Source organism: Coptis chinensis, chromosome 7 (assembly GCF_015680905.1).
Source record: "Coptis chinensis isolate HL-2020 chromosome 7, ASM1568090v1, whole genome shotgun sequence".
NCBI lineage: Eukaryota > Viridiplantae > Streptophyta > Magnoliopsida > Ranunculales > Ranunculaceae > Coptis > Coptis chinensis.
The window spans coordinates 21579232-21591553 of record NC_141462.1 but is presented as its reverse complement, the minus strand read 5'-3'; the positions used below and the strand labels follow the sequence as shown (position 1 = coordinate 21591553).

At 40.2% G+C, this 12322-nt stretch overlaps 2 protein-coding genes across 2 annotated transcripts; one reads left to right on the top strand and one right to left on the bottom strand.

Moving 5' to 3' along the window:
- Positions 1-5172: 5172 nt before the first annotated feature.
- On the top strand, positions 5173-7071 carry LOC147486601 (glyoxal oxidase-related protein). Its single transcript, XM_086573490.1, has one exon. The coding sequence runs from the start codon at positions 5236-5238 to the stop codon at positions 6862-6864; it is 1629 nt and encodes a 542-aa protein (XP_086429616.1). The 5' UTR covers positions 5173-5235; the 3' UTR covers positions 6865-7071.
- Positions 7072-8118: 1047 nt separating this feature from the next.
- On the bottom strand, positions 8119-12096 carry LOC147486600 (uncharacterized). Its single transcript, XM_086573780.1, has 3 exons — positions 11932-12096; positions 11246-11326; positions 8119-8664 (listed from the first exon to the last, which is right to left on the bottom strand). The coding sequence occupies exons 1-3, from the start codon at positions 12094-12096 to the stop codon at positions 8119-8121; spliced, it is 792 nt and encodes a 263-aa protein (XP_086429906.1).
- Between the last annotated feature and the right edge of the window lie 226 nt (positions 12097-12322).

Genomic DNA, 12322 nt, shown 5'->3' with positions numbered 1-12322 from the left:
CCCTTTGCTAACAACTAGATTGGGCACGCCGCCCAACTCTGTAGAGCCAGCGAAGTGCCCTAATGGGATGAGGAAATCTTTGGGGTTGAAAATTGTAGGAATGCACTAAGGAGAGGGCAAGAGACTGACTAGAGATGTGGAAATGTGTATGTGGGTATATTTTGCCAGTCAAACAAGCAGATAAAGCTCAGAGATGAAAAGGTAATATGCATGTAAAATGTAATCAAACATCAAAATCAATAAGCATGGGGCGAATCAAATCGCGAGTTAATAACAAGGTTTTAGTACAAAAGAGGACTAGGGCATTCCCTAGGTGGATTCATCAACAATCATTTCCTCAGTGGTTCCTTCAGCAGTGGCAGAGGGGGTCCCCTCTGTGGCTACCTCGGGGAGGGTACCTTCACCTATCACAGGGTTCTCAGGGGATTCAATCACCGGGGTGGAAGGTCTTTCGGGGAGAAGGCGGCCTTCCTAGGTGAGCTGGTCAAGTTCTTCTTGGATCTTCCGGGCCACCCTCTTGTCAGACAGGGCCTTGAAGCGGTCGCGAAAAACCGTCATGTCCGATTGGTGTTGCTCTATCAGCTGGGTGGTATCATCATATCCTTATGGGTCTGACTGAGGGCGTCCACGGTCTTCTGATGTTGTTGGCTGAGGGCGTCCAAGTCGAGCTGGTGTTGTTGGAGGAGCGCTTCTCTTTGCTCAGGCGCTCGTTGACTGTGTCCATGTATCGCTGATGAGATGATTCTGCGGACCTGAGTTCATCCTGAGCCTGGACTTTGGCCAAATTGGTAGCTGTCAGATCTGACTAAAGTCCGGCATAGGCAGCTCGCAAGCCAGTGGGGTCGTTAAGTTCTTGCTCCAAAGCTGTCACCTTAGTCTTGGTGCTGCACAGGCCACGGATCATAAAGGAGATATCTAGGCTCACCTGGGATCAAAGATGAAGATGGATAAAAAAAAAGATAGAGAAAGTTGTACCCTTTCCCAGTTGGTGTACAACGACGTGCGGTGCTGGTCGAACGAACCTCCGTCCGCGTAGGCTATGTCCTTGGGCAGATAAGCATTGTAGAACAAGGAGGATGCCACGGCGGCATTGTCCAGAGCGGAGTCTGCCGTATTCACCTTATGGTTGCGCACCTTGAATATGGGACAGAAGTCCTCGGCAGTTACAAGAGTGGATGCTGGGGCGGTAGGCTGAGCGGGTTCTTTGCCAGGCCGGCATGTGCGGGGTGAGGAGACAGCATGGTGAGAGGGTGAAGAGGTAAGGGCTTGATCTTAAGGTAAAGAGTCCCGTTGAGTGGTAGTGGCAGGCTCTTCAGAGGTGGAAGTCCGCAGCCTCTTGGCTGGTGGCTGGTCGACAGGCGCCTGGATTTCCATGGAGGGAACCTCCCTCACATCATCGTCCGAATCACGATCAAACAATTTTTGCTTGTGGACGTCCATGTCTTCAGGAGGGGAGTGGGGAGAGGCGAACTGATCATCCCAGTGGGAGATAGAGCGATAGGACAGGACGTCTTCGGGAGTGGAGGAGGGGTGAGGATCTTGAGATTCAAAGGAGGTGGGGGAGTGTGAGGAGGTTCGGGATGGAGGGCGATGAGAAGTATGGGCGCGAGACCTCTTCGGAGAAGGAGGAGACGCCTAGGGATTTCGCTCCTTGGGGGGGGGGGAGGAGGACGGAAAATGGACCTGATAAGCCGCAGAAAGTGTTGAGATCGACGATGGGCAATAAGGGAGTAGCGGTGGTGGGATGTATGCCTAAGAGATCAGCCTGGGCAGAACCAAGGTCGCGAAGCTGGGCAAAGATAGGACAAGAGATGCTATCATAGATCCTGGATTTAGAATCTGGCCGCCAACCTGCAAATAAGAACAATTGCAAGTTAGTGGATTACATGGAGAACACCTCAAAAAATGAGGAAAGAACTGTGATACTCACCACAAAGTCGGAAGGCGAGGTGATTAAGAGTCAGGGTGGAAGGAATGTCCGCGGACAGAAAATTTCCTGATACATATAGCGGATAGTGGTGCCACACTTTATTTGAAGTGGTAAGCCGGAGGAGAAAAGATTGTTTCTTGGGGCGTACACAAAAGGACTGGTATCCTATGCTGACATCTTTGGTGCTGGTTTTGAGGTAGTAGTGAGAGTAGATATCGCGGCTGGTGATCTTGGGTTCCCGTGTTCTATTATAAGAGTTTGCGGCATACATTATTCGCCAGAAATTTCCTATGCCTTGGCAAGGGGGAATGTTAAAATGGTTACAAACCTCGATGCCCAGGAGAGTGAGGGGAAACCATAGACCGGCAACTATTTGGCCTATAGTAATAACGAGAGAACCCGGACGGCGGGGAACTAAATGGGGATAGTGGGTGACAGAGGACACGTGCTCCAACATAACGTCGGCTGGGACGCCGTAGGTGGCTCTTATTGCATCTAAATTAGGTCTACGAGACCAAGGGGGGTGGCAATAGAGTGGCGAGGTGACCGAAAGTGGAGGGTACCGCAGTGGAGGCAGGAGGAGGGGGAGATGCTACACCCACGGAATGGGAAGAGGATGAGTCATCAGATTCGTGGTCCGACATCGGAACAGGAGATGAACAGATTCTAGAAATTGAACTACTTCAAAATGATAAAGAGAAAAGACAATTCAAACTAAAGGAGAGAGGGCCTAGAAAACATACCAATCAAGGGGGAGAGAGAGTTGTTGAGCTTGCGAAAGGTAGCCGAAAGAGAAGAGAGATACTGGAGAGACCACTACTGGGAAGCGCACGCAAACTGATGAAGGATTGGAGGAGAAGAAAAATGGAGAGCTGGAGCAAGGTGAAAGAAGAAGAAGAGACAAGGAAAAAGAAAATGAGGGAAGAAGAAGGAGTGGGGTTTAAATAGGCTAGGGGTAAAAGGGTAATTTCAGGGTGGTGAGGAAATCGAAGCATCAGCCGGGGCTCCAGCCACAGGGCGACACGTGGGAACACAGGAACCGAGGGGCCGCCGAAAAATGTGCGTGATGAGTACATTTCACATCACACACATCCCAATGTAAACGAATATTAGCTGGAAAAGAGATGAAGTGGTGGAAGTTCTCAACCTCGGGCCAATTATATGGTCGCGAAGTCGAGAAGGGGCATTTGTAGTGGCCCATTATATAGTAATGGACTTGGTCAAAGACGAAAGGGGATGCAGTGTAATAGGAAAGGCTGGGGAGTATAGGATCATGTCCGCAAAATCCTAGACCGCAGACGTGGCACTGGTACGACTATAAGATGAACCAAGGAATGGAGGGAGAGATGGACGATCTGGATTGGGGCACCCCAATAGAGGAAAGGAGACTAAGACAGCGGGACAAGGAGGGGAAGGCAGCTTAGTAAGCTACCCTGGTGGTCAGGAGAACATAGCCGCAGAACCCTAGATTGCAGACGTGGCCTAGGTACGGCGAAGAGGAGAGCCACCAGATGAGTGGACAGATAGACGATCCAGAACCGAAGGGAAGGGGTATAAAAAGAAGAGGATGAGGACAGAAAGAGGAGGCCGCACAGTAAGAAGAAAGAAATAAGGGAAAGAGAAAAAAGAAAGAGGAAGAGGGAGTGAGGGTTGTAATATGAGTTTTCTTTCCAAGTTCATACTTGTTTAGTTTTGAGGTTCTTACAATTGTACAATGTGCAAAAGAAAATAAATTTACTAGTATAGGAAAAGGAATATAATTTTTATTTCCATAAGCGAAAATGTATAGAATTTTTATACCACCAATATTTATCGGGTGCATAAAATATAATCTAAAATTTTAAACAGGGAGTGACTCTCAAGGACAAAACTGCCGAAAAAGTAACTCTCAAGGACACTTTTTTTTTTCCGTAACTCACAAAGACCGAGTATATGAAATATAATATCAAGTATACCCCTGACGCGAAATAATTAACGCCCGACCCAGACGAAACGACCTGGTGTATTTAGTATGAACAATCATTGTTCATACCTTTAAGCAGGTGTGAACACTCATTGTTCACACCCCCAATTACGAACATTAGTTATGAACAATGAGTGTTCATACCTATTGGAACTATGAACAATAATCCAATAGGTATGAACATTGATCTAGTTATAAACATTGATTGTTCATACCTATTTGGGAGTATGAAAAATCACTGTTCATACATAAACAATGTTCATACATCAAACATGAATAATCATTGTTCATGACTACTTTTAATTTTTTTTCAATTGGTAGGTATGAATATTGATTGTTCATAGTCCTTGGATATGAACATTGATTAGGTATGAACATTCGATATTCATAGTCCTTGGGTATGAACATTCAATGTTCATACAATGTTCATAGTCCTTTGAGTATGAACATTCAATGTTCATAGTATTGGACATTGATTAGATATGAACATTCAATGTTCAGTCCTTTGGGTATGAACATTCAATGTTTATACATCAATATATTGTATAAGGTACATTCACCTATTTAGATATGAACAATCATTGTTCATACACCAGCAGAAGATATGAACGCTCATTGTTCGTAGTAAAATGATATAATGGGTAAAATTGGAAAATATTTATTTTAAATCCAGATCATTTGTCCTTGAGAGTTATTTTCACGAAAGGGTATAACTGGCAAAAAAATGTAAAAAGGTCGGGCCAACTTATTTTGTCGGGTTCCTAATTTCGAAATAATGAGTTGGTGAGTTATTTTTCCCCAAAATTTGTCCTTGTCAGTTATTCACAAAAAAACAGTGTACTCTAGACTTTTTTTTTCCCAAAATTGGGACTTGGGACCAATTTCTTGAATTTTAAATGGCTACGAATTTAGGACAAGCATCTTTCCTATGAGATAATTAGATAAGCATGCTCAAGATTTTGTGGTGTTCCGAATTCCTAACTCCTAAACGTAACCACAGCCGATGCACCAGCTAGCCTGCCGCCGATTTCCACTCTAACAGCTAATAAACCTTTTAATAACCTGACGTGGCAGAAAAACAGCAAAGAAGCATATACGACAAACTACCACGTGGTGGGGGCCAAGTAAGAGAAGCATTCTACTCCCACTTGATCATCAAATATTTTCTAACACGTCACCACGTGCCGAAAAAGCACACTCCCTCACTACGCTTGGACCTACACAGACGTCAGTTACGAATTTATGTTAGCAAATCAAACGTTCCAAATCTTCCACTTTAAATCCCCACTTCACTTGTTTCCACTAAAAAAAAATTCCCACTCCTCACTTTCAACTCTCTTCAATGGGCTCTCCATCTCTTTGTTTGTCTACATGTCTTCTTCTACTTTTGTTAGCTTCAATTCACTCCTTCACACATGCTAACCTACCTGGCACTTGGGAACTCTTAGTATCAAACGCAGGTATAGCTTCAATGCACACTGCAGTCACTCGTTTCAACACAGTCATTCTTCTTGACCGAACAAATATTGGTCCTTCACGTAAAATTCTCCCACATGGTCATTGCCGTCACGACGATAATGATCGCGCACTAAAGAACGATTGCTACGCACACTCCGTTGAATTCGATATATCGACAAACAAAATTCGACCATTAACAATTCTCACCGACACATGGTGTTCATCTGGACAATTTCTACCTGATGGTACGCTGCTACAAACCGGTGGTGATCTTGATGGTTTGAAAAAAATTCGAAAATTCGTTCCGTGTCAGTCCGGTAAGTTATGCGACTGGGAAGAGTTGGCAGATGTTGAGTTAGCAACTGGCAGGTGGTACGCTAGTAATCAAATTTTACCGGATGGGTCAGTTATTATTGTCGGTGGTAGAGCGTCTTATAGCGTTGAATTTTATCCAACAAAAGGTCCAGCTGCTGCACTGGTGCAATTACCATTTCTTGCTGACGTGGAAGATAATCAGATGGATAATTTATATCCATATGTTCATCTTCTCCCTAACGGTCACCTATTTATTTTTGCTAATAATAAAGCTATACTATATGATCATGCCTCGAATGCCGTGTTACGCGAATATCCACCGTTGGATGGTGGGCCTAGGAATTATCCATCAGCTGGATCATCAGTAATGCTTGCATTAGAAGGTGATTACTCAACGGCTGTGATTGTAATTTGTGGTGGTGCTGAATATGGTGCATTTCTTCAAAAGAGTATTGATACACCGGCCCATGGTAGTTGTGGGCGTATTGTTGCTACTGATCCGGAGTCCAGTTGGGTAATTGAAGACATGCCACTTGGGCGGATCATGGGTGACATGGTTATGTTACCAACTGGTGAGGTTCTGATTATTAATGGTGCTCAATCGGGTACCCAAGGGTTTGAAATGGCTTCTAACCCGTGTTTATACCCGCTTTTGTATAGGCCCAATGAGCCTGTGGGGTTACGGTTTATGACTTTGACCCCGGGCACTATACCTAGAATGTACCATGCCACAGCAAATCTTTTGCCGGATGGGCGAATTTTACTCGCTGGAAGTAACCCACATTACTTCTACAATTTCGTCCGACCATTTCCAACCGAGCTTCGAATTGAAGCATTTTCACCAGAGTATCTTTCGGCTGATCGGGCCAATCTTAGACCCGTTATTGAAATTTCGCCAGCAACAGTACGTTATGGCACAGCATTTGATATTGTTGTGTCTGTCCCATTATCAGTTGTGGGAATAATTGAGGTGAATTTAGGCAGTGCACCATTTGCTACACATTCATTTTCTCAAGGACAAAGATTGGTAAAATTGAAGGTGACGTCGGCCATACCTGAACCAGATGGTGCTGAGAAGTACAGGATAGGGTGTATGGCTCCACCAGATCCAAAAATTGCTCCACCAGGTTATTATATGGCTTATGCAGTCAATCAAGGAGTGCCAAGTGTCGCGCAATGGATACAGCTAGTATCTTAAATTATTATTTTTTTATTAGAAAGTCTCATTGTTTACTTTATCATTTCCGTTATTTTCTTTGGGTAGAATAATAATTAAGTCAATTCAAACGGTCGATTTTGATGACCAATTGACCATTTAGGACTTAAACTTGTGTATATGAGACTAAATTATTGTAATTGATTAATTACCCTGGATTAATTATCTATGATCTATATTTAATAGAAACATTAATACTGATCATGGATGACAGACTAATTTATCCCATCCTTCAGTTCCTGAATATCTTATTAGGTGATATTTTATTGCTTGACAACATAGCATGTCATGTTTTTAGCTGTTTCATTTTCGTTTGGTTAATTGTTGCTTGTTAGATAGTGGCAGTGTCATAGTGATTACTTTGAGTTGCAATATCAATTGTAATTTGATCCTTAATTTTTTTTGTCAATACATTGTGTAGCAAACCAGATCCTACACTTAAAGACCAATTCGATTCGCAATTTTTTTCAGTGAATTTCAATTGTCTTTGGTTGTTGGTTGCGACTTTGATTGTTGCATACATCATAAGTCATTCTTCTGATTTCCTCCTTCTACCGAAGTTCTACTACAACCAGGGGTGGAGCGAGAATTTATATATCTAGGGGCGGAGTTTGGGTCAACAAAAAAACTTATAACAAATCACATATATTAATTCTATAATTCTAAATTGGTAAAATAAGTTTTCACACACATTGATAATAGTAAGCAAAATAAATTTGTAACTCGAAAACATTCAACATATTATAAACATACTAAGAATCATAAATAGCCATGACTAAATGCAAAATGAAAGCCGACCAAAAAATATCAAAATGAAGGCCGACCAAAAAATATCAAGTTTTAACTTCGAACTTAAAAGAATTTTCCTTTACGAGACTTGATGTCAAAGTCTACAATCAATGAATTAGTGCTAAATTTTCTTGCAATCTCCTTTTTGATATACACTGTCATACTATCTGCAAGAAATTCATTCCCCATCTTGTTCCGAAACCTAGTTTTAACCAATTTCATTACAAAAAATGTTCTTTCTGTTGTTGCTGTAGAAACCAGAAGAGTCAACACAAGTCAAAGTAGTCGGTCTACTAGAGGGTAGATTTTTTACTTTCCCGTCTTCACAAGTCCTTCACAAAGCTCTACAATTGTTGCTATGTCTTGCAATTCAGCACATTGATTTACATCTAAAATATAATGTTGCAATTGATATCTTAGATGAATTTTTTCCTGACTTGAAAAATCTTACGGATAGAACTTCTCCACCAGAGTACAAATATCATCGACCTTAAACGATTTATAACCATCTCTCAGGTCCAAGGCTGAACTAAGAAGAAAAAGCTCCAATGTGTGCTCATTGAATATGATGTTTAACTCTTGTAATTGAGAGTCTACTGCTGCATAGAAAATGTCGACTCCATAATGGTGTTCAATAGTGATATGGTCTTGCTGCTTTCTGCCCCTACCAACAACATAATTGCTGCTCATATCCAGAACATCAATATCATGCCGGTTGCAAAAACATATAATATTTTCAAGTAATGTACTCCATCCGCTATCTCTCAACTCTTGGATAAGAAATTTCATAGTTTTCACAAGTTGTAAGGCATTTAGAATATCTTGAGACTGACTTTGTAGTGCTTGGCAAAGATCATCAGTAATTCCCATAATATCCCAAGTAAGATGCAAGATAAAGATGAACTCAAAGGATGTCATGGCATTGTATGCTGCATCCGTATCCCCTCGATCTTGAAGAATATGTGCACCCATCTTCCATAATCTTAGTAAGAACTGTGCAAGTTGCAACAAACATGTTTATCAAACTGCAAACAGAAGTAAAATGAGAGCTCCATCGGGTATCGGCTGGCCTTTGCAAAGTGCCAATCTGATTAAGTCCCGAGCCAGACTCAATTTCACCAATAGCAAGTAATTCTTTAATTTTATTTGCTTGAGCAATTTATAATTCATTGTGACGTTTGCAAGAAGCGCCAACTATATTGACAACAGAAAGTAGCTTAGTGAAAAAAATGGTAGACTGGCTTCACTTCTTTAGCTGCAGGAACTAGTGTTAGTTGCAAGCGGTGGGCTAAGCAATGAACAAAATAGGCATATGGGCAGTCCTTAAGAATCAAGGTTTGTAAACCATTCCATTCCCCACACATGTTGCTTGCTCCATCATAACCTTGCCCACGAATATTTGAGTCGCTAAGATTGAAGTGAGAAAGAACTCTACATATTTCAATCTTCAAAGTCGCAGCACAAAATTTGGACTCTTTTTTTTTTGTAGGTAAAAATGTGTGGGCAAGCCTGTTTTTAAAGAGATCAGTAACTCAATAGTGTGTAGCGGGGTTCGAACCCAGACCTCTGGTATCATCACCCAAAGGTTTTACCAACTAAGCTAGAAGGCACACTCTTATCTATGCGCGTTGGCAAAAAATTAATAAAACACAAAATTAGACAAAACTAGATTTTGAACCCGGGCATACGCCCGGAATCTTTTAGGTATCTTTCATGATAGAAAAGAAATACTTAATAATAATAGTTTTTTTTATTTAAAAAATTTATGGTCTAATTCAAACACAAAATGTGTATGGCTCTTTTGCGTAAGACTCGTAGGAGTATAAGTAACTAACATGACCAATGAGGCAATGACCCAATATTAATTTTACTATCCTCACTTGAAGTTTCCAAGTTGAAATAGAGTTTACAAAAAAAAAATTCAATACCATTATGCTTATTCTTGTGACTTGCTTTGCTTGGAAAGATAGTTTGCCGCTAGATATGTCATCCCTCTTTTTATGCCAAACCCCAAAAACATTGCACGTATATATTGTTCCAATTACCGTTTTGTTAGTACTACCAACTTGTTTCATATGTTTGAAATTGAGACTATTGAGTCATACTGGATTCGATTTACATATAAACCAAATTTAATAGCTGGTACTTTAATGGGCCTTGGGCTTAGCTATTGTAATTGGTCCAAACTTAGTTATTATTAGAGTGAAGAGTACATATCTCTTGAGTTAGAGCATGTGTCCTGGTGTCTCCTATTTCGACCTTTTTTTCGTGAAACCCGTGTCCAATTTTTTAGTTGAAACTTAAAACTGAGACTGAAGTTATTACTTCATTTCTCTTTGGATTAATTTGGATTATATTCTTTTTGGATTTTTAAATTCTTTTAATTTATGTTAATTCATCAGTTGCAGCAATTCCTTTTCGTTCTTGACAGTGTTATTATAGGTACTTATTTGATATATATGTTTTTAAATACATTTTTTAGTGCAATGAGTAAATCCGTTCTAGAGAATTGGTAATTAATTAAATATGTAGTAATGTATAGTATATTGTTGTATTGTTTATTGTTTCCTTGGAAATATACTACTTCGCTGACCATCCCACCTCAGCACCTCTTTAACCTTGATATAGGTAACGGTTCGATTGTTGAATTGGTTAAATAACACTGATGCTATGGGATGTTCTGAGAAGCCCATTCTTTTTTTTTGTTGAGATTTTTAAACTAATAGGCCAGATAAGTTGTTTATGTTCCTGTGTGGACCTATTATATTAGAGAAAGAAAATTTTGTTCTCCAATATTTATTGTACTTGGTCATGTGTAATTGTGTATCACTATATTAGTGTATATCATTGTATATTTGCATGTATGTTGCTTTGAGTAATCAATATACATGCTCCAGTTTTACATCCAAAATAAGGTCAAATCATTACCGACGCCTTAAAACTGCCACATACAATTGCCCATGTGTGAAAAATTATAATAGATTCACATGAATTTCCAACCTAGATTTCCTAGTACCTTGGAAAGCAGTGACGGGTCTTTATGATTTTGGCAAGTTTCATGCTATTGGTGTTAGATTTTTTTTTTTGTTAAAGAAGTTGGGAGAGCTTTTGAAAGTTTCAAGTGTCCTTGCTGCTGTCAATCAGGTGGAATGCCACCCAGCTTGGCAACAATCTAAGTTGTGTTCCTTTTGCCAATTGAACGGAGTACACCTATCCGTGAGGTATAAGTTTTAAGGAACTTAAGTTTCTAACTTTAATATTATACCCCTCTTTGCAATGTTTTTTTCCATATCTCACGGCTTTCACTTTGCAGGGATATTCACCATTAGGTTCCCCTAGTTCAGCAAGGCTAAAGAGTATTGTACGTAAGCATCTAAGATTAAGTATGGTGTCAGAGAAATTGTTGAAGACTCCTGCACATATTGCTCTTAGTTGGGGACTCCAAATGGGTAATAGTGTGCTGCCTAAGAGGTATGGATTTGGGAGAATCTTTACTATGATCATATTAGATAGTAGATAGTAGCTTTGGATACAACCTTACATACTTTTCCAAGAACAGTGGATCAAAACCTACCTGCTCAATAACAGGCCACCAACCATCTACCTTGTTAGGAAGTATGATATACATGGAAAAAGTTGCTTTGTTATCCTTACTCTGAGTATGGTAGTCCAAGAACTTTAAAATCTTCGAAAGTATCAATCCGCTGCCTAGCGGGGCTAGTCATGAAAGGAATTTCCACATAATTGCCATCAAGAAGGCTAAATTTTGAGTCCTTTGTTGCGGACTTATCAAAGAGTTCCCTCCATCTTCCTTTGAAATAGAGTGCATTTGCGAGCACAAATACCGTAGCCGGAGTCAAAGGATTGGGTATATAACAGACTTGATGAGTCCATTTGTCGACTCTTCCACCCATTTGTTCACTTCCTCAGTTATTTCGATTGCCTTCATCCACAACATCAAATTAATTAATCCAACTAATTACTGCATATCTTTTTGATTAAAATTAAATTTCTATAATTACATATTCAGGCTACTATTTTCTTCTAATACTTCAACATGTTTTAGGATAAACATAAATTTCCATAATTTTTCGTTCAACTTAATGCATTTTGCTGAAGAAAGCTGGTTAGTATTGAGTACTGAGTACTATAATATTTCAAAATCTTTTTTGAGCTATTAAAAAAAATTAGCAGTATAGACCAATTTAAAAAAATTGTTCTAAGAAAAATTTAGATCAAATTAAAAGAAAAATGACTCACCTTGTTTTGGAAATCTACACTTTCAGCCTTGGCTTTGTATATCTCTTCAGCAACAGTCATGAAGATTGGTTTCAGAGTGCAAGAATGGTCAACCCAAGCACCACCAACAAAAGATAAAATAGGTCCACCATCAATGGATCCAGTGAGTATCTCAATAAATTTCATAGCAACAGAGTTGAGATCATCCAAGTTTTTAGCATCTAGAAACTCGAGCAATTCCTTCAAGGTGGAGCCACTAGAACCATTTGTTAAAAAAACTCAGTGCAAGTTGAATGGAACATGGAGAGAACACAAAATTCTTGTCGTTGGCTTTACCTAGTGCGACGTCCTTAGCCATTCGACGACATGCAAAGGGTATGCTCATCAAGGCATCAGGTCGACCTCTAACAAT